Genomic DNA, 21977 nt, shown 5'->3' with positions numbered 1-21977 from the left:
TACTCAAATAACCAAGTCAAATCCACATATTAAAAAATAAACAATATGCAGATTTTTTTCAAGTCATATTCAAAATAAAAATAAATATTTCTGGTGGCTGAATTGAAACACTCGTATTTCAAAAAATAGATCTCCTATCTATCTAAGAATCAATATATAATTACAAAGATCCAAGTTAGTTAAATAAAGCAAAATTAGTACTGACCAAAGCCTTGCCAGTATTTTCCTTGACTTGCAAGCTGAAATGACAATACAAATAACGACTTAGCAAAACACGGAGAAAATGTTAATTTAAAAATTGAAATTGTTCTAACAAAAATGCTAATTTATAAATTTAAATTGAAAATTTAGGAAATAAGAACACGTACGAAAACCGAAGTTATTAGTTAGTGAGGGCATACCTAAAGGAAATCTTGGGTGGATTCAAGCTTCCTTCCTAGTTATCCTGCAATTGAACAAAAGGTAAGACATTAATCAAAGGCCATTGTTCTTAGCAAAGATTGGTGAACTAATAAAAGCAGGGATTGATGTAATAGCATACAAAACCAATTTTCTACATGAACTAACAAAATAAATTAGATTTCATAAACTGGAAATGCATTAAAGGGAGCGATAAATGTCAAATTTAACAACATAAGGCTTGGTAATTTACCTGAAACAATATATTCCCAGGGCATTGGTAATTTCATGAATGACTGATGTCGCAAAATGCAAGTATAGTGTCACTGTGTTCATAGAAACTAAATTGTTAAAGTAAAAGAAAGACATAGTATTAAGTATTCTAATGTACTTGTTTCTTTCTCTTTAAGAATATTTTGCTTCACTGGGAAAAAAGAAAAGGTAGTTATACCTGAAAATGCACAGTAACCAAGAAGAACTAGTCTCTCATCTACTAAAGGAACCCTGCCAAAAATATAAACGGATTTTTATGAGAACAAACAGACGAACATGAAAAGCACATATCGATGAAATTCAGAATGAAAAATCATACATACCCATCATTTAGCCTGGATGCAAGTACATTTGCAATGGCCAATGGGAGAAACATGAGGGACTGTAAAACAAATTATGCTTATATCAATTATCATGTAACAAAAGTAATAGCAATCAATCACTCAAATGAAACCAGATAGATTAATCAAAGTGTTTTCTAACATGTTCTTTGTCATTCTGTCGTTGATAGACATTGACTCATTGTTAATATGAATCAGTAAACAATTCTAATAATGTTAATATTGATATACTACTAAATATGTGCTAGATAATCTAAAACTTTAAGCCATCATGCATATCACACATTTTTTCAAAAATACAAACACCTCACTCAAAATATACACATACTTTGTCCACAATGATACCTCCATGTTAATTTATTCCAAACCTAATTTTCAAGACAAGACTGAAATACCAAGGTTTTCCTTAAAAGTTAGAGACAACGAAAAAAGATATTGGATGCTGAAATAGAGTGGACAGAGATGTGGAAACGGTGTTTTGCTTCCATAAAGGAGGTTGCATATGTATGGTTAATGTAAATCATGCATACAGTTTCCTAATCACTGAATCTAGACACTATTTGCATAATAATGCTCTCAACATAAAGTACATCAAGAAATTTAAGGGCATGAGACTCCTAAATTTGTGATCTTCGAAACTACACAGTAATACAAATGAAAGTGAAGTTCACGGAAAGGAAGAGAACTTTTGACCCGTGTCATCATTGTGTTTTCAAAGTTTTATAATGAGGGACAGCAGCCAAATCAAGCATCTAAAAAAAGTAATTCAGAAAGTAACATTCAAGTGACATAGCTTATACCATGCACATCCCAGTTTTCAGACCCTTAGGTTCATCACATAAGTGTGCCAAAATCATCCTTCCCTGCAAAATTAAGCTTCCCTCATAAGAAATCATAATATATGGAGTTGTATACAAAAGGAAGCCAGAGGCAAAATAAGATTCAATAACCATACAAGCATGTTTTGCATATTGATGCATACGGCTTTCCCACGTAGGCAATTGATTTCTTTACTCTATCGATATAGTATTTTTCTTCTATGAATTTGTGTTTATGAATCTTTTTTTTCTTCCATCGAAGAAAAAAAAAAGTACAAAATCTACTGGGTCTTTCTTCTTTATATGTGAATTTGAATATATTTAAAAATACTATGATGGTTCTCTTAGTTATTTATTTCTTTTTTTTTTCTTATTGAACAATTCAAATTTCAAAAGTCTAATTTACTTTTTCAAATGTTATGTTTTCTTCTAATTAAAATAAAAATTGAAAGCTTTCTGGTATTAAAAAAATATATATTGTAACACTAAAATTAAACTAGGTTCCTGGTAGACCAGATAAAATCGTAAATATTTAATACACCCCAAAACCAAATCAATTAACATTACATTTTGACAGCTTTCTAGTCCTATGCAAATTGGTTTATCCTACAAAGAGCCATCAGCCAATAATAATCACACCAGTGGATGCTAACCAGCTACTAAAATGAGCACCAAAGAAAACATGGCATAAAAAAAGGCAGTTTGTCCTTATTAATAAAAATAGAAATAAAAAAGCCAACAAATTTTCAAATTTAAAAAACAACCATCTTACCACAAGATAACCGAAAGTAAGTCCAGTTCCTATGACAACTAAATGTGGATATCTACCCATGATGTCTAATGGCGACAAATAATCCCTGCACCAAAAATCGTCCAAGTGCTTATATGAACAAAAGAATAATAGAATAACGTGAATGTCTTTCAAACAAAATTGGTGAATCTTAAGTTGAGTTATACCACACAAGCACTCCTCCCACGAGTACAACAAATGGGTAAAGCTGCCAAAGAAAAAAACACGTTAACAAAGCAACCAGATTTTAGAGAAAGAATATCCTATGGGAAAAGAGTATTACCATTGCCAATGCAAGTGGCATGCTTCCGTTCTTTGCCTTCACAACCTTATAAACATTACTAACACTGTATGGAACAAAAAGATAATGTTGACCATCAAATAAATTAAGGACAACAGCCTACAGAAACACAAGGATCATTCTACACTAAATGTTGTAAAATATTGGTTTATATCATATGCAGAGATATTTATGCTAACTATTATCAGGTTCTGGATAATTTAAGGAATAGAATTCTACATACTCTAAAATACCATCAAATGGACAATTGGACATAACAACAAGAATAAAGTATGTCATAATCCAATACTTGTCTTGAGATGATAGGGTTCAGGTAAGGAAAGAGAAAATTAATTGAGACTATAAATAATAGGATAATAAATTAATCTGGGCTAATATGATATGATACAAAGCACTTGCCTACTAGTCTTAATTAAGAGGTTAAAAGTTCAGTGGCCTAATTAAAAAATAAATACAAGTTCAGGGACCCAATTGAAACCAAAAATAAAAGTTCAAGGACCTGACCTAATTAAAAATTTGGAAAAAGTTCAGGGACCCACAGAGTAATTAAACCTAATTAAAAAAGAAAACAAATCAGGAAATTTAATGAAATCCAGAAACCTCTCCTAAGAATTCATCTAAAATAGTCTAAAAATAAAATAGAAATATTGATCTACTATGAAATATTTTCCAAATTCTAACCTTCAAAATAAAGCTAACTAAGCTCTAAGGGGTTACAAATGAGTTAGTTCTTGCACACGTTCACAAGTAGTAGGCTCTATAAAACATGACTAGAAATGATACTCAGGGATGCAGGAGACATCAGAAAGATGAGCATTGCAAAAAAGATAACTTGGCAATACAGCAGCAATGATCATCAACATGAGAATATTTTTTGGCAAGCAAACAGGCACAGCTCTAGCCCAAACTTTTTCAATCCACATTTGAAAGCTTCAAACAGTAGAAAAATGTAAAAGATTGGTAGAACTGGAACAGAAAAAATAAGAAAATGGAAAATTTATTTGAATCCATCCCCACTTCGTAGCTCAGTGGAGGTGAATTCATAAACTGGAATAAGACAAACTATATCTTTGAAAAACTAAGCTGGTATGCACCATAACCATGGAGAATTCATCAAAAAGGATGACTCATCATTCATATTGGAGAAATGATTATCAGTTGATACAAGAAAGGAGGTTGGCTTATATGAATCACAACCAATTTATCAGTGTATGAATCACAGATGAGAAAAAAGTCAGTTGAATGACCATCAGTGGAAGAATAGTAGTGACCACTGGTATGATTGTCAATGAAATACTGGAATAGTTGTTTTGTTGGAAGAGATGTCAGCATCTAAAGCATAAATGTCAAAATGAGGATGAAACTCAGGTGTTTGGGCCTTGAACCAACTGGGGGATTACAAGAAGCTGTGGTTCAAGGAACACAGGCCAAAAACTGCGCCATAATAAACCCGAAACCCTTCGAGCAAAGGTACATTACAACATAGAGTGTATTTGGACAAAATAAGGACGAATCTGGGTAGAGAACAAGACAAGTCAATCGGTGGCAACAGTAACCAGAAGAAATCAGGAAACACCACTCCACAAGATCATCCAAGAAACTATACAATATTCTAAGATACAATAAAGACATTATTAGTTATTTCTATATTCCATACTTGGATCTCAGTTTCAGTCCATCAATGCTGAGTATAACTAGTAACAAAATAACAACCAAATGGTATAGTTCAACCTTAAAGATAATATCTGAGATATCAGTGTTAGAAAAAAAGCAACAAATTTTATTCCAAGAATTAGTGGGGTATTGCACATGCTAAAGAAGATTCAACTTCAATAATTTTAGCTATACATACTTGCATGTGACTGTTGGTGTAACACCAAAAGCTATCATTAGACACAATATAGCTTTGAATGTTGGGATTCCTGAAATGCACAAAGAAAAATATAAATCAAGCAGTGATTTATGAAAAACATTGACTTTAGTCTATATATATAAACCAATACTTTATTAGGATGAGCTACACTACACCACCCAAAGGATACTAAGCTCAGATCATACTGGACAAGCAAATGGAACCCACCCTGCTTGAATATGTTATTGTAGGAGACAACCTTAACTTTATTATTCCATGTTTATTAGATAATACAGAAGAATGATTATATAAGATTGTCATTGGCTAGCTTTTTTATATCATTTTAATTGATATGTTTTTACTATTAATTATAAGGTTCACTGTCCACTTTACTTTTTATTTGTTTCTAGTTTCTAAGAGTTCGTAAAGAAGATGGAAAAAACAAGATTTTGTTGTTTTCACCAAATTCTTTTTTAAATCCCTGAAGGTAGAAAACAAAGTGAAAACAAGGAAGCGTTTTTTTTTTTTAAATAGTAGTAAAAACATATCAACTGAAAATGAAAACTAAAAAATCCACACCAAGTACTCTTAAGTCTTAATAAACATAGTATGACACCAAGTACACTTAAGTCTTAATAAACATAGTATGATCTGTTCAGTACTAATGGTTTCTACCAATATTGACAATATGATCTTAAGTTACAGCATAGATTGTGACTTCAAAAAATGAAAAGATGCCCAAAAAAATTAATATGAATTGAGGACTTCAAACTAAAGGGCTGTACACTAAGAAGGAAAAGCTGGCTATCTGAACCAAACATTGAAGTAAAGAACATACTGTAGTACACAGCAAAAAATTTGAGAGAAAAAAATTGTCATTCCAGACATTAAAGAACATATTCTATATAGCAAAGGGTGTACCCTCTTAAGACAATAAACTAGATCCATGTTTGGTATATCGACAAGTTTTACATTGGCTGTATAGTTTAGTAGTCAGTTAGTCACACAAAAATTATTTATCCATGCAGGTAAAAATATGTTCCTTATGCCTATTTACCTAAATACCAAGCTAATATAACACACAAGCAAGCATCTGAACAGACAAAGACATCTTGCCATCTAGGTATCCAGTGAACATGCAGAACTAAGCTAGATTGAAAATAGGACATATTGCTGTAAATTTAATATTTTTTTCTGGTAAAAGACAATCAAATGTACACAAAGTTGTCTCCAAATGCATGAAAAGCCTTCAGCAATGGAAATACTAAAAATACATTTTAGGAGGTGTTATATATGAAACTTGGAACAGGTATGATAATCACCACAAATAGCTATATAAACCTTTTGGTCCAAAACAGAAAGAATACTAGATAACGAAGATGTCTTACCCGCAAGATAAGGAAGCCAATTTAAAAATGGCAAAGACTTCCCAAATTGCTGAACCCACCACTCAGCACCTGTATAATCATAATAATAATAACAATAACAACAACATACATGGGATTCTAAGAAAAATTAGTAGCTGTGTGTGTATAAACACAAAGAAAGTCCATACCCACGATAGCAGTGAAAAAGTGACAGATGTATATTATCATAAGACCCTCTGTAGGCCCATTTATAACAGGCAGTATAAGTGTATTGGTGAAATAGCTGCATCCAAAACAACATTGAAAACATAATCAATATTCCTAGTCTGTCTAACAATATTCCTATACTGCAATTACAACACTTTGTGGCTAATGCTATGAAAAAAAAATACTGTGACTTTCTAATAAAAACTTAAAAAAATATTTTAAGGAAACAAAAGAAAACAATATAATATAACATATTTATCATATGTTAATGAACATGATAACTTACTGCTCCCAGGTTGCACCATAAAATGTAATTGCAGATATTAACCACCACCAGAAAGTATTTCTTCCACACATGGCTGTGCTCCCAAAAGCCAATGCTTCAAACTGAAAATATCACAGAAGAGTATCTTTATTGTCTTTCAATGATTTAAAAATAATAGCCAAAGCTATAAGAGACATACTGTGCAAGCAAGTGCGTCACACCCTGCAAATACAGTTGAAAACATCTTCATTAATAATAAACAGGTAAGCATAATGAAAAATAATAGAATGAAAAACACAATGCAGGAAAATCACCATGATCAAAGAGCTCCCCCAATGGGCTTGAGGAATTTGTTCGTCTAGCTTGCTTCCCGTCAACAGCATCAAATGTCTAGAGTGCACACACACAAGAAAAGAATAAATGAAATAATTATAGCAAAGATTGGAAACTAAGGCATCATGTAGTAAAAGTCTTCCATGAATAAACCATGAGTATTCCTTAGTTGCCAAGACATAAACTGCACATGGAACAACTAAACATAGTAGATATAAATAATCACAATGGCAATGTGGAAAAGATAAAAATGTTCAAATATTCTTTTTGTTGGGAAATTCCTCTGCAATAAGAAACAGAAGGTCAAATGTCAACATGTTTTGAACTTAGGGTCCAAGAATTTCAACAATATCACAATCATAAATATAAAAGGATTCAACCATTAGAGCACTAGGTTTATGCATCTAAAAAATTCCGCAATTTAAATCATTTAGATTCATTGTGAAACAACACTACAGTCATTAATGTGCTTGAAATGAGATCAAGATTCAAGGCAATTGATTACATAAGTAAAATTTATCAGCAATGATTGCCATTAAGGCAGCAAAACAGAGCTACCCAACATAAAGATGGATTCTAATGTCAAATGGACAGAGAATTTAGAAAGTACTGCACTATAAGTATTTAATCATACCTGGTATAAAAACAGAAGTAGTCCATGAGCAAAATGAACCCATCTTGGAGGAGGTGTGTCCAATTGTGGGGAGTATATCTGAAAAATAAATAAATAAATTTAAGTATAATAATGTATCTAGGAATTCACTGTTTCAATACAGCCATTCATTATGTCCAAATTCCCTACCCTAACCATGTAAAGAATAGTTCAAGAAAAGAAATTAACAATAAAGCATGAAATTAACCAACAATCTCAAAAAAAAAAACTTCATATACTGGTTGTTTCCGTTGTTATAATTGCAAATTTCATTCCATCATTTGACAAAAATGAAAAAGAAAGTGAAGCATTGGAAAGCTGTAACTGTTATGATTTCAATTTAGGAAGTAGCACGACTAATGGCCTCAGGTTCCACTTACATAACCAAGCAATGCAGACACTAGTAAGAACATAAATCCCATAAGAGTTATCTGCAATCAAGCAATTTATGATTCATCAGTGCCAATGTTGTAGTTTATGATAACAACAGTAACAATTACAGATGAAACTACAAGAAGAAAGGAGGCAAAGGCATACCATGTTTGGACTGCAGAGATGAAGAATGCCAAGAGATCAGGATAAATAAAAGAAAAAGGTATGAGTTAGTGTATTCAGAACTCCAAAACTAGAGTTGCAAAAAAATAAACCATTTTTTTGCCAAAGAGCAAATGATTATTATCTTATGAATAAGTGTGTGTATGTGGTTATAGCTAGAAATGTCAAACAAATATTTCAATCAGGAGGTGAACCCTTCACATGCACATAACCTCAGCATCAGATGATAACAACTATAAGTGACTGGATGATTTCTATTCCACATGACAATTAAAACACATCTATGCAAACAATATCATTTTGGAAATTTCCTATAGGGAATACTCTAACTTCTAATGATGGTTGTATCAGCAATTTTAAGACAATAAGTGAATACAAGAAAAGCAAATAAAACAGCCGTTCATATATCAACCAAAATTTAAAGATTATGAAGATATCCTAAGACTAGGTTTAACTTTGTATGTATTCATTCAAACTGATAATGATATTATCAAGTTACAGTAACTATAACAAAAACAACATTATTATATAATATTTATAAATAAAAAAAGTTCCATGGCTAGAATAATAACACTCAATCTGCCCAAATGAAGTTCATAATATGATTTATCATGCTTGAAATGAAGAGATGTTTCTACATTATAAAATAATTAAGACAAAGAAAAAAAACTTAGTTTCTTTCAAATGATAAAAGTACTCACGGCATCCATAGGGGGAAAAAATTAACAAAGCGACTCCAAAAGGGTTGTAGTACATATTTGGCCACGTAGGAATGATCTACTCCACTATATTTATATCTGTGCAGAGCTGCAACACCATGAGCCCCAATATATCCCATTTGTTCTCTGATAAAACTCCGAAATATGCTTCAAGGGTCAATTAAGCCTCAGCACAACCTGCTAAACTTTGAAAATGAACAACTAGACCAAATAAATATAGGAATTTGCAAGATGCCCAGTTGAAAACTGACAAAGCAGATTGAATTTGAATATCACAAAATTAACTTTAACAAATTTGAAAAGAAATTCATAATGCAAACTGATTAACTGACAAGAAAAGGCCAGAATTATTAATGTATTTTACACTTAAATAATACATTTTTTTAAGAGTTGTCCAAATCAAACAGAATCAATCTAAAGCTATTGGGGGAAAACAACTATTTTATATAAAAAGTATGAAAATGCGGAAAGAAAACATATCAAACAAACAAATGAGATCCCATGAAAGAAGCCCAACAAAAGGGAAAAATTAAGTCGTATTTAGCAGCCTTATTTTAATCATGTGAGTAAATAATTTTTTATTCAGGCTAGTGCATCAAGCATGCCTTTAGGACTCTTAGCAGTAACCAGCTAATAGTTATGTAAAGTGAACTTTGTAATAGTTTTTACCATGAAGGTAATTAGTCAATTTATTTTGAAAATAAACAAAAAAAATGGTTAAATATTAGACTCTTAATTGTTATCTTCATTTTCTAGCCCTTTCTTTGGTGCAGAATGGCACATTTTGACACCTCTTACTGTCTCACCTTAGACTATTAGTGTAAAGCACGTTAAAAGAGAATTCACAATAGAAATTAAAAAAAAAAAGTAAGTACACAAAGAATACTCAATTACCTATATAATCAAACAAGCTGATTACAGATAAGATGTTATTTTCTTCCTTGCACCAAATCCCATTTTTTATAGTTGAAAATGACAAGTTATTCAACTTTTGAAAATGTTTTCATACTCTAATCAGTAGCAGAATCCAATCAATCTATCACACACAAATTACAGGTTATTACTGAAATTCACTTAAGTGAAAACACACATTCACAGATTAGTAACATCATTTTTAAGCTTAAATCCCTAAAATGGAATATAAACCATAACCTTCCTTGCAAAAAAATGCCCCCTGCAAATTATACTCAGACCACCAAAACTCAAAGCAATTCTGGAGGAGTACCAAAAACATTTACCCCAAACAACAACAAAAACTGATACAGGATGATTATTCAAAATTATAGAGCACTTCAAGGCAAAAATTAGTGACTCGGGGTGGGATTTTACGAAATGTGACGTATTCAAAATTAAATAATAATAAATAAAAAACTGATTCAACCTTTGCCCCCAAACAACAAAGGATGAACCCTAAACTCAACAACAACAACAAGAAATCGAACAATAGAGAAATAAGATAGATTAACAAACCTGAATCGAAGAGAGCGCCAACGGGATCGAAGTGAGCACCAGCGGGATCGAAGAGGCTGCAGAGAAAAAGAAGCACCAGCTTTGTTAGGTCACGAGTGAGAGACCTCTCTTCGCGGTTGGATGCGGATCCTCTACAGCCTACTACATTGTCTCCAGCACAATTACAGTCCCTTGGATTAGTTAAACGGTTGAGATTAAAAGAGTTCCAAAGTTGCATAAGAGCAAATTACGCTAGCTCCTTTGAGTTCAACACTTATTAATTACCCTATTTTACCCTTCACAAAACTCCCTGGCTTTTGCGCTGTCAGTCTTAGTTACGTTAAACTAAACACATCACATGCGATGCACATGCTTTTTTAATGAAATTCTAGGACGTTTATGCCAAAGTTCAATATATTCAAAATTCAAACTCAAGAACAGCAATATTTTTTTTATTATAGTTATTTTCCTCAAATTTAAAAGTTGGAATAAAAGTATTATATATATATATATATTGGATGCATCCTAGATTTCCACACTTTCTCATCATGATTGGTACTTAGCATAAGTTTTTAGCGGAATAAATTTTCGTTTCATTCTAAAGCATGTTATTGAGAGTGGCTTTTGCAAAAGTGACCTAAGGATCATGAAAATGCTATTGTAGTAACTAAGTTACATACAATTTGCTACTATCCTTGATCAGGAGAAAAGAGAAATTACAAACTATTCACTCTCTTTGATTTGATCATGTTGTTTCTAATCATATTAGTAAATTTGCATCAAATCTTTGTGCTTCTAATGCCAATAATATAACAAAATTAAACCATCGAGGTTAAGCCGAGGTAGGGAAATTTTTTGTATATAACTATAATAGCATTTATAGAGCAATATAAACACTTTGCTTCACGCATTGATTGTTTTTTACAATGAACATTCCACTCCTGCTCACATGATATGCTCGAGACCCATCTTAATTTCATGGCTATGATGAGTTGAAAGTCGCATTACTGGCACGGCATTGAGATAGAAAAGATGAGGGGAAAGGCAGGTTCCAAAGTATGTACCACCCAGACCTGAAAATACACTACTACCACTCAGACCTGACTGTGATCATAAGCGAGAGAGTACATGTACATATAAATTGTAGTGCATTTTTATTCCAAAGTATGTGAAAAATTAAATTTCTATTCTTCCAAACAGAAACTGATTGAAGGCAGACCTGGTGACATAAGTTTTGATGTTTTGTGTTGTATTAATGTTTGTTTGTGCACAAATAATAAAAATAGGTAACTGGATAAGGCAGTTTTGACATTGGAAATGGAACTAAAAGCAGGTCGACGAAGCCAAATTGGAGTGCTGCAACAGTCTTCTAACCACAGTGCACAGATTGTGGTAATTGGTAACACAACCTTTAGCAGCAAAAGGCGAAGAGACTCCATACGCCAAACATGGTTACCAAAAAAGGTAAGGTGCACTGCATGTAACAACCTCTAATTAATTATAAATCAATTAATTAATTCTCACTGAATGAATCAGGAAATCAGCTTAATGAATTAGAGAAAGAGAAGGGATTATTGTAAGGTGCATATATAATGTGTGCATATTTCTCTCTTTTTGCATATAACTTTTTATTTGTTGGAATCGAACTAGGTATCATGGTTTACTCTTTATAAATAACTTTTGAAGAGTGGTGCACAAGCATGGCAGCAATAAAGAACAAGCTTAGTTATTTTTATAGCTATATGGTTGGTAGCAGCAAGGTAGGCTAGATTTTTCGAGACCCTATATTATAGCTTGTTGAATTCTTTTTTAAGTTGGGAATTATTTAATTTTTTACTTCCTAGTTTCTTGATTTCTTTTATTGTTTTGATTTGAAAGAAAATTGAATATGATATCTAATTTTCTTGTTTGCAATTCAATAATAATAACATGGTATTATGTTTTTATTTTATGCAACATGGAGCAACAAATAATAACAGGTTCTTATTTGTTTCTTTGTTATGTATTTTTAATTATCAACCCAATTTTGTTTTAGGCATTAAATATTTTATATTGCATAGTCTTTAGCTTCTTCAATTGGTTTGTACTAATGCATGAATAACACGTCTATGTTTTGTCTTTTTAAGTGAATATTTGGTTGTGCTTTTTTTTAAGTGCTTTGCTTATTGAAAAGATGTTTAGAATTTTTATGATAGATACAATTTTAGGAAGAAAAAGAAAATTCCAGAAGAAAAGTTGTCTTTTTCTTGAAAGCTATAAAGAGTAGTTTCTGAACAAAATGCTATATCATAAAAGCACTTTCTTTTTGAAGATTACACATGTATCCTAGATAACCAAGATATTATTATAGTTGTTGGGTAATCATATCTTAAATATATAAACGACAGGCTTTCTCCGTTGTCTTCTTTTATGCATTATTTATATGCATAAATTATTTCATTAAAACTAAAGTATTATTGGCCATTTCCATTTTAGTTAGCATACTATTAGTAGATTAAGAAGCTTTAAGCCTGTTTTGAACATGAATGCTAATTGCAATATACTTGTGTTATCATTTGATGTTGTATTTGCAAATGTTGTTCTTAATCACTAATCGCAGATTGAAGTGGCTAAATTTAAGTCTAGTTCATGGGTAACTTTTCTGCTCATGAACAGATCTAGGACTTCAATGATGTAAATAGAAATGGTAGAGTTTTTCTTCTTACTACTAGGACTGGGGATTGGGAGGGAATTAACCTCTCTCTAGGTGATACTTGCATTCTTTCTGACAATGACTTGGTATTTTTTGCCATTTTCATTGTTTCACATCTTATCTATTTGCTCTACAATGTTTAATTTATAATCTTTTTTGTTTGAATTCCATAATCCTCAAATGGATTTACAAGTCATGGATAGATGCCACAGACAAAACCTGTCCATGTTTATAGGCTCTCAACTGCTCAATCTATAGAGGTACTTAGCAATATTGTATATTGCCCTCAATCTAGTGTGACTTGTGGATCATTTATATTGAGATGGACATGAAAAAGTCTATTTATAAGGTTGCATGTTGAAAAGAGCTTCCAGCAAATTGAAGCTTGAACATGTAGTGATTGAGAAGGGATAGTTTCATCAAGAAAAAAAAAAAAACCTGACCGTATCGATGAAAGTGAGGTTTGCATTTAACAGTTGCTTTCTAATGGGTTCTTATTTTTTATTTACTCCCATCATGTTTTGAAGTAGAAACAAATTTGTTGTCCATCATGCTAGCATGCCTTTGATGTTGACAGATTTTGATTGTCAACTGGATTACCCCATCTTTGTGGTCATCCTGACTCTCCCAAGTTTTTCTCTCTTCTCCATACATGTTTCTCTCTCTTGTCGAGACAACTTAGTTCACCCATTCATAAAGGATGTCACAATCTGAATCATGTAACCAAGCCTAATACCACTTAGGCGCTCAATCAACGCGTAACATTAATAAGTTACCTAACTTCTTTAAGTGATCATTAATTATTCATGTATAATCATAAGATTAAGTTTAATATTCTTAATCTTGTGTGAGAAATATTTTTATAAAGATACAATATATATATATATATATATATATATTGTGCTTATATGTTCTCTTGTAACTCAGTTTAAGGAGTCCTCAAGAAGGGATATCAATAGGTGAGTTTAATATTTATATCTCACAGAAAGCATATGATGTAGTATAGTCACTAGTCAGTATTCAGGAGAAGAGGTTAGCTAAGCTAAACTCTCTTAAAATAGATGCTGTGAAGCATGAACTCTCAACAGAGAAATCTCTCTGTCCTTGTTAAACTACCAAACTACCATAGAGTTGCCTAGAAATTTATTTATTTCTTGATGAAGCATGGGAATAAGAAACGTTAATTAAATGATCAGGGGCTCTCTATAAGTAAAGATAAGTAAATCATATGAATAGTTAATAACTGTCCCGTTACTCTAAATAATACACTCTCGGTATTTATTATTATTATTTTAGAATTATTTATTCATAATTTTACTATTCATGTCTTTCAGTCTCGATAATTTGAAAGTAATTCTTTTGATCCAATAATTTTATCCCATCAAATGTTCGAACAATTCAATTTATTTCTTTTAAGAGAATTTACATTGCAAGAGCTCTATTTAAATTTTAACTCTCATTTCTATTCTTGTTAATGTCGTTATCTTTATAAATCATATATATAAATTTATTTTTATTGTTAATCCTAGTAAATTATCTTTTTTAGTCTTAAATAATGTGACATTTTTTCTCACATAATATTTTTTAGCTAACATGACACTTATGACATTTTGCTAATGTAACACTTGTTGATGTTTATAATTGTTAATCACATAAGTGATTTCCGGGATTAATTTTAAAAAAAATCAATTTTGGGGATGATTTTCAAAATAAAATAAAGGACTAAAACCAAAAATCAAGTAAATTACAATAGCAAACGTATATTAATCCTAAAATAAATGTTAGCAAATAAAAAATTGTTGACATAAATCATTTGACACTTAATACCTTAATCAAAATTTGGGATTTGATCATGGATTACAATTGGATGTATCACTTTATTTCAAAACAGGTTGGTCTTTAATTTAGTGTCAAATAAAAATCTTCATATGTATTCCTAGCTGCACTAACAAAATAAATGTTAGCAACACATTCTTTATAAAATTTATTAAAATTACAAAATTTTATGGATCTTACATTTTATTTAAAGCTTATAGTATGTTTTTGTCATTGATAAATGCATAAAATAATTAAAGATTAGATGATGATGGTAAAAATATAATTAATTGAAGAAAATTACTATTATCTTAAATCCTAATTAAATTTTGAAAATAAAAAATGAATAAAATTAAAATATTCTAAAAACCCACAACATTTAAAAAATAGGAGACTAAAAAATAATAGTATATAATATGATGATTTGCGATTTTAATTCTTCATGAAAAATGAACAAATTTTAACGTTAAACATGTCACAAACAAAAATACTTTCCATAGACCATACAGTTGAGAAACTAAATAAAAATAGTTTCTAAAATATAAGAACAAATTTTTATTTTGTGTTAAAGTATATTATTTATATAAAAATTAAAGAAATACATATAATCAAGTTCAATATATTAAACTATATAAAATATATGACTAATTTAAAGAACTAAATTTAATATATAAAAATAATTTTTTATCATGTATTATTTTTAATTAAAATAGGTATAAATGAATTTTTTTTTTTAAATTTAGGTTCATTTGATACGTAAAAGTAATCAGCCCAATACATTACTATCAGCCCAAACAACATGATTGGCGTTGCTATTCTACCCTGTTCCGTGGCTGCAACTGGACTCATAAGTCTTTGTCCTCGTCAAGGCTTTTGCTTCCGGCGACTGGTTACATGCACGTAATGCTGGATTTCTTTGATTATCTCACGGTCGATGTGCTTAACCGAAAGACCCAAGAGTTTGTCACGCTCGCCACGGCCTTCACTCTGATGGTTCTTCACTCTGATTCTTTCTCCATCAATTACTTCAAGAAGAAATCTGAATCCACATTTTTTCCGTCAGTTTTAAACATTTATAATCCGGGAAGAAACTATGGATTCAACTGTAGTAGTAAGTTTCTTCTTGAAATAACTGATGGAGAAATAATCAACCATCAGATTTAAGACTGCGGCGAGCATGGCCATGAACTCTGCCAGGGTCTTTCGGACACGCACAACGACGTGAGGTCATGTAAGAAGAAGTTCGGCATGCATGTAACCGGAAGCGAAAACCCTTGATGAGAGGAGGAAGATGTATCCGATTGCAGCCGCAGCGTAGAATAGGAACGCCAATCATGCTGGTTTAACTTGAGTGCCTCCCTCTTGTCACGCCAACCTCCCTATTTAACTTCAGTGCCACTGCCGCCGCTGATAACACGCAAAGAGCGTGTTGCTGCATGTGCTTTGGATGATTGCCGGGAAGGTGAGAAGCGGGGTCTGTGTGGGTGTTTTTCTAACGTCCTAGAATATTCACTGTCACAAATCACACGATTACTTTTATAAAAAAAATGCAACAAGTAATATATATATATTTATATAAAAGTTAGGAGATGAAAAATTAAACATTTATAAGCTAACTGATTAAAAGTTAGTTAAAGTAAGTAGCTTTTAAGCTATTAAAGTGACTTCCCAAGCACACACAAGTTTTTTTTTTAATTTTAATTGGTAAATATCAGGTATTAAATTTAAATAGTGTCCTAATGTACGTGTATTTGGGCAAAATTTACAAATTAAATTTTAGATAAATTAAATTTTAGTTTAAAATGTGTGAAAAAGTATAGATTTATTTTCGGAAAAAAATATTTGAAAATAGTTATAGTATAATAAATATTATTTAAACATTGTTAATAAAAAACATGCATTCTTGGATATATAATTTGTTAATAAGACTGTTATTTAAATGATTTTAGATATACTAGCTTTGGGCATATAATTAATAAGATATATGAGTATATGACTCTCAGTTTTAGAAGTATATTTAAAGTTGATTTTAGTTTGAAAGAATTGTTTTTTAAACATTTATTTGAAGATATTCGGGTATAATAAATGTTGTTTGAAAAATGTTAATGAAATATTACTTTTAGATGTATAATTATTGAAAGTATGTTGAATAAAATAGAAGTAGGTTTTTGTGATTTAAGTAGATTTTATTTTATTTTATATAGTGTCTGAATAAAATATTTTTATATATTGTTAATTAACTAGAAATCACCTTAAACATATTTTTTTAAAAAATAATTATGATAAAATCAACAATTTTCTAATTCTCTCTCTATATACATAAATTAAAATAATTGTATTGAATGAAAGTGCATTTAGGAATTATTCTTCATTTAGAGCATTTTTAAGAACTATTTCTCAACTTGAGTGTTTTTATAAGTTTTTCTTTAATGATGATGTTTTAAAAAAATTCTTAACATTGTATCTCTTTTAATATATCATTTCCATTTTTTATCTCTAAATTAATGATAACAACATGTATTTTGAATTAACTAATATTTTTTTTATTGAAATATTCTTCATAGAAGACACTTTAATAGCATATAAATTATTTTGAATATAAGTTAATTTATAGAATTTTTCTGGTGTTAGTTTCTCTAAAAACTTATATTTAATTAATGCATAAAATTATGTTAGCTCTTAAAATTATTTATTTATTTTTCTTATTTTTTCCACTTATAAATACTTTTGGAAAAATTGATTCAATTATGTCCGTGTAAATCACATTATTTTTTTCCTGGTCAGCAATTTATATGAAAGTTAAATGGTCCCGGCAAAATGGGTTCAACTTATAGATGGGCCGTTTGAGTAGGCTAGACCAAATCGTAGGCAATTGAATTCTACACCTCCTTCCTGCAGCTCCTATTTTTTGAAAAACCTCAACCTACCCCTTTTATCTTCTTTCTATGTTTCCCCTCTTCCTCTTCTTTTTCTTGTATCAAGCGCAAGTTCAGACCCTCTCTTTTCTTGTTCTTCTCTTCTTCTCCAACTCAACTCTTCTCCATGGAAAAACATTCCTATTTTGAGTTCTGGATTTGTTTCTCCAGAAGATACAAAATGAATTATGGAAAGGCTATTCCAAATTATAATTTTTGCTTTTAGAATGGTCCTTCCATAAGCCAAAATAGTGCTTTCTGGAATACCCTTTTCTACAAGATACAAAATATATTTCCGGAAAGGCTACTTCAAATTTAAAGAAAAAACTGCTTCCAGAATGATCTTTTCATAAGTAAACATGCTTCAAGAACAACCATTCTAGAAGCATTTTTTGCATATAGAAAGGCCATTCTAAAAGCTTTTTTGTAGTTAATTGAATATGATGAAGGGAGAAGGAGGAAGCAGAAAAGAAAAGAAAAGGGAGAATGAGACACTAACCTTCACGGGAGGAGCCATCATAGGAGGGAGGGCGGGGAAAGAGGAGCCATCATAGGAGGGAGGGGTGCCATCACGGTGGGTGTGTCGTTGAGGAAGGGATGTCATCATAGTGGGTATTCTGTCGCAGAAGGGATGTCGTCACGGGGGTGTGTCGTTGACGGATATGTCGTCATGGGTTGAGAGAAGGGAAAAAATAAGTGTTAAGATTGAGAGATGAGAGGTGAAAATTTCATTGCAAGGTCTAATGAGACCATTAAGATCCTAACTTCAATGCAAAAAGAAAACAAAAGGTACTTAAGGTGAAAAAAGATTATTTGTGTTTAAATTTAGGCTAAATACTAAATGTCCATTTTGTTCTATGAAAATATGAGGTGTTGTGCTCATAGATTAATATTTAAAAGATGAAAAATTTAAATTTAATATCTGAATATGTAAAAAGTGCGATAGATTGATCTTGCCATTAATTCATCTATGTTATCCCTAACGTCCATGTCTACGTGACACCTCCAGTGGTGATGTGATAGTTAATAGTTGCTATATTCCATCCACACGACTATTTAAAATTTAACTTTTCAATTTAATCTTCAAACTTAATAATTTGTTATTATTATAGTCCTTGAAAATAACTAATTACATACATTTTGATTCCTATAAATGCTTTTTAATTTTTAAGTAAGTGGTTTATGTAAATTAATAAACTTTTAATGATACATAACTAAAAGTTTATATATATATATATATATATATATATATATATATATATATATATATATATATATAAATGAAAAATGGTATTTTAATTGACATAAAATGATATTAACAATTCTTATAACTGTTCTACAGAAAAGTTTTTTAAAATAAAACTAATAAGATTTTATTTAAAGATCAACTATGATTAAATGGATTAACTTCATTATCGATTAAAAATAAGTGTTAAATGAATTCGATTATAATAATTTAATAATGATTTTGTATCTAAAAGGCTTGAAAGATAAACTTTTCGAAAAACTTTAGTTATTTTAATAAATGAACTTAATTTATTTTTGGCTTAAAAATACGTCGGATCGAGACTGATATTTTCTTTTTCTTCCTTTTTTGATAATGAAGAGAAATTCTTATGTAGGATATTCAATACAAGGAACCATCACATTGAAGATTGCATTACTTTTTGTAATTTATTCCGGTAAAAATCCGTACCAGGAAAGATATCCAAAAGAAAAGAAAAGAAAAAATCTTGATTACACATCAAAGAATACAGCCACATAAATAAACATTAGGAGAAAAAAGAAGGACAAGAAATTGATTGTGTTCATATGGCTCTAGGAGGTTTTTCCAGCAATGCAGAGAGATATACCTCTTCCTTTGACTTTGGAGAAATAACCCACTTGTGTTTCTTGTACCTCAATTGAAGAAACATATACATATAGTCATCCAAATCATTTCTATTGCAGAAAAACCTATCTATCCACAACAAACCTCCTGGCCTTAGAATTCTATCCCAATCATACAATATAAAATCCAACAACAAAAGATCAATCCAACCATCCATGAAACCAGTGGTGTGCACTAAGTCCATAGTGTTATCAAAGAATGGAAGCCTTTGATTCAATGTGACATACAAAGGAACCAAACCCCTAAGTGCTATCATCTCATTGAAAGGAGCACCAAGGTTGAGTGCTGTTGAGACAATTGTCACATTTTGCTCCCTCATTCTTGCAGCAAATGTGCCAGTGCCAATGCCATAGTCTAGTCCAATCCTAACCTCTCCTTGCTTAATTGCCAATACATCACTGATCAAAAAGTCCACAACAAGTGAGTTATTATTATTATTAGTGACCCATTTCAACTTTTCTTTTTCCATTTGAAAACATCCAATGCATTTTGAGTAACCCCTCTTTGGATTCTTGCTAGATAAGCACTCAAAGTTTCTGCATTGGTAATTCCCCCACCTCACATTTCTTCCATCTGGTAGTCTCCAAAGTGACTCATTGATGGGGTGAGGCTTTTGGTACTCCTTTGAGGCCCTTGTCAAACACCTTCTTCTAGGCAAAGGATCACACCCATTAAGCATAAGCTTCTGAGCCAAATTCCAATCATCATCACAATAGGAGCCAATGTCATAGTCCATGTACTTCTCTAACTCTTTCTTGTACAAAACACAAGCATGGCCTATTGTGTTGTAAACCTTGTCTGCCCCATATAGGTTGATCTTACCAACCCTATTCTCCTTTGGGGTTATGTACTTTCTAATTTCCTCAATGATGAAAAAATTGATCAAATGATCCTCCTTCACTGTGGAGTTCGTCCCTTCATCAACCTTGGGAACCCGAATCTGCCTTAGAGCAACATTAGCACTATGAAGAGGGCTAACTATTTGATCCTCTAGAAACTTCTTGTCCAACATGGTGCCTTTGTTTTTCTCCATTTCTTGAACTTTTGACTCAAGCTTGGCCTGCAAAGCTTCCAACATGTCTATCACTTCTCCAACTCTATCAGAGAATGATTTGACATCAAAACCATCAGAAACATCCCTCAGATTGTAGAAGTGTTGGCATATATCTTCATTGTGGAGGAAAAATCCTGCTGAGTAGAATCTAGTGAGACTCAAAAGGCTTACCAAGATGACCAACCCTCCCAGAATGATCTGTATCCAACCCATTATTCTGGCAAGCTTGCATTTGGGAAAGCATGACCTCCCCATTGGCTGCTCTCCTAAAAATTAAAAATATTTGGACACTCTCTATAGATGAGAAACTAAGAATCACGAGAGTTTAACTCAGTTGGCTAATTAAGTAGGTTACCCGAGTTATTGTAAACTCTTTAATATTTGTCTTCGATTCCTACGGATAAAAAGAAAAAAAGATGAGAAACTAGGAGAAACAAATTGAAGGAAATGAAAACTGATGTAGGCACATCATAGTGAATAGTAGTGATCATACCATAAAAGAAACACAAGCAAATGCTCTAGCTAAAGAGAGGACATCACACAACAAGATTGTGAACAATATATGTTTAAAAACTGCATTTGGCTAATGGCTATTCATTGAAAATAAAATAATAGTAACCCTCCCTCCCAACCCGTGATTCATGAACTTGACGTATATTGTAGAATACTCAAAGTGGTCAACTGACTCAACTTGTCTATAAACTATGAACTTGTTGCACATGATTCTTCCATGATCCAAAGAAATAGGTGCAATAAAAATACTTACAAAACATTTCGATCCAGTTTTAGTGGTGAGAATTCTTTGATTGCAAGAAATGCTACAAGAGAATTGAAAGACTTCACAATGTGCCAGTATGAACCTTAAAAATATTTAAATAGTGATCAACAAATAAATTATTCATGGCTTCTACGAAATTGTTGGTTAAGTTTGCATGTAAATAGAAATGAATTGTTTGCGTCACGCATGCTGACATACAGCAAGGAAAGGACAACTACAATTGCAGTTTTTAAACAATAAATTATTCTTTAAAAAACAATAAATTATTACTAATATATTATAAATTTATGCTAATGATATAAAATCATATTAACAAATAATTTTATTAATACTGAACATTAATACATAATTAATTAATTTTTAATTATCCTAAACTCATAATATTTGTTATAAAAATATTAATTAATTGATAATTTTTGTGATTACTATTTCAATCAAAGTTACTATAGTAAACCATTTAAGTATATGGAGAAAATGACACCAATAAATCAAAATTGCAAGTTATATTTAA

At 31.2% G+C, this 21977-nt stretch overlaps 2 protein-coding genes across 4 annotated transcripts; both read right to left on the bottom strand.

Moving 5' to 3' along the window:
• Positions 1 to 10496, bottom strand: LOC114388264 (choline/ethanolaminephosphotransferase 1-like). 3 transcript variants are annotated; one of them, XM_028348683.1, is made up of 20 exons: positions 10343 to 10496; positions 8855 to 9052; positions 8136 to 8145; positions 7979 to 8029; positions 7581 to 7658; positions 6928 to 7003; positions 6813 to 6835; positions 6635 to 6735; positions 6330 to 6424; positions 6163 to 6231; positions 4775 to 4844; positions 2905 to 2968; positions 2789 to 2829; positions 2604 to 2688; positions 1814 to 1876; positions 996 to 1054; positions 851 to 903; positions 653 to 725; positions 402 to 445; positions 1 to 239 (listed from the first exon to the last, which is right to left on the bottom strand). In XM_028348683.1, exons 2-19 carry the CDS (start codon positions 8989 to 8991, stop codon positions 424 to 426), a joined length of 1170 nt encoding a protein of 389 aa, XP_028204484.1. In that variant the 5' UTR covers positions 8992 to 9052; positions 10343 to 10496; the 3' UTR covers positions 1 to 239; positions 402 to 423. The 3 variants fall into 3 exon arrangements, with proteins under 3 accessions (XP_028204484.1, XP_028204474.1, XP_028204491.1); XM_028348673.1 differs by having other exon boundaries at positions 8855 to 9057; positions 10343 to 10492; XM_028348690.1 differs by having other exon boundaries at positions 8855 to 9049; positions 10343 to 10487.
• An 8884-nt stretch (positions 10497 to 19380) lies between these two features.
• On the bottom strand, positions 19381 to 21250 carry LOC114388254. Its single transcript, XM_028348662.1, has 2 exons — positions 21182 to 21250; positions 19381 to 21082 (listed from the first exon to the last, which is right to left on the bottom strand). The coding sequence occupies exon 2, from the start codon at positions 20941 to 20943 to the stop codon at positions 19552 to 19554; it is 1392 nt and encodes a 463-aa protein (XP_028204463.1). The 5' UTR covers positions 20944 to 21082; positions 21182 to 21250; the 3' UTR covers positions 19381 to 19551.
• Between the last annotated feature and the right edge of the window lie 727 nt (positions 21251 to 21977).

Source organism: Glycine soja, chromosome 2 (assembly GCF_004193775.1).
Source record: "Glycine soja cultivar W05 chromosome 2, ASM419377v2, whole genome shotgun sequence".
Lineage (NCBI taxonomy): Eukaryota > Viridiplantae > Streptophyta > Magnoliopsida > Fabales > Fabaceae > Glycine > Glycine soja.
Note: the sequence above shows the minus strand (reverse complement) of the source record. Positions and strands in the feature narration are given on the sequence as shown.

What these genes read in the sequence shown, in the direction of transcription:
- LOC114388264 (XM_028348683.1), bottom strand. Translation starts at nt 8,991, where the DNA reads ATGGGATATATTGGGGCTCATGGTGTTGCAGCTCTGCACAGATATAAA. An exon ending in TATGGTGCAACCTGGGAGCA is followed by an intron (nt 6,425 to 6,634) that starts GTAAGTTATCAT and finishes TTTTGGATGCAG; the next exon opens with CTATTTCACCAATACACTTA. An exon ending in TTGGCTTCCTTATCTTGCGG is followed by an intron (nt 4,845 to 6,162) that starts GTAAGACATCTT and finishes TGTGCATTTCAG; the next exon opens with GAATCCCAACATTCAAAGCT.
- LOC114388254 (XM_028348662.1), bottom strand. Translation starts at nt 20,943, where the DNA reads ATGGGGAGGTCATGCTTTCCCAAATGCAAGCTTGCCAGAATAATGGGT.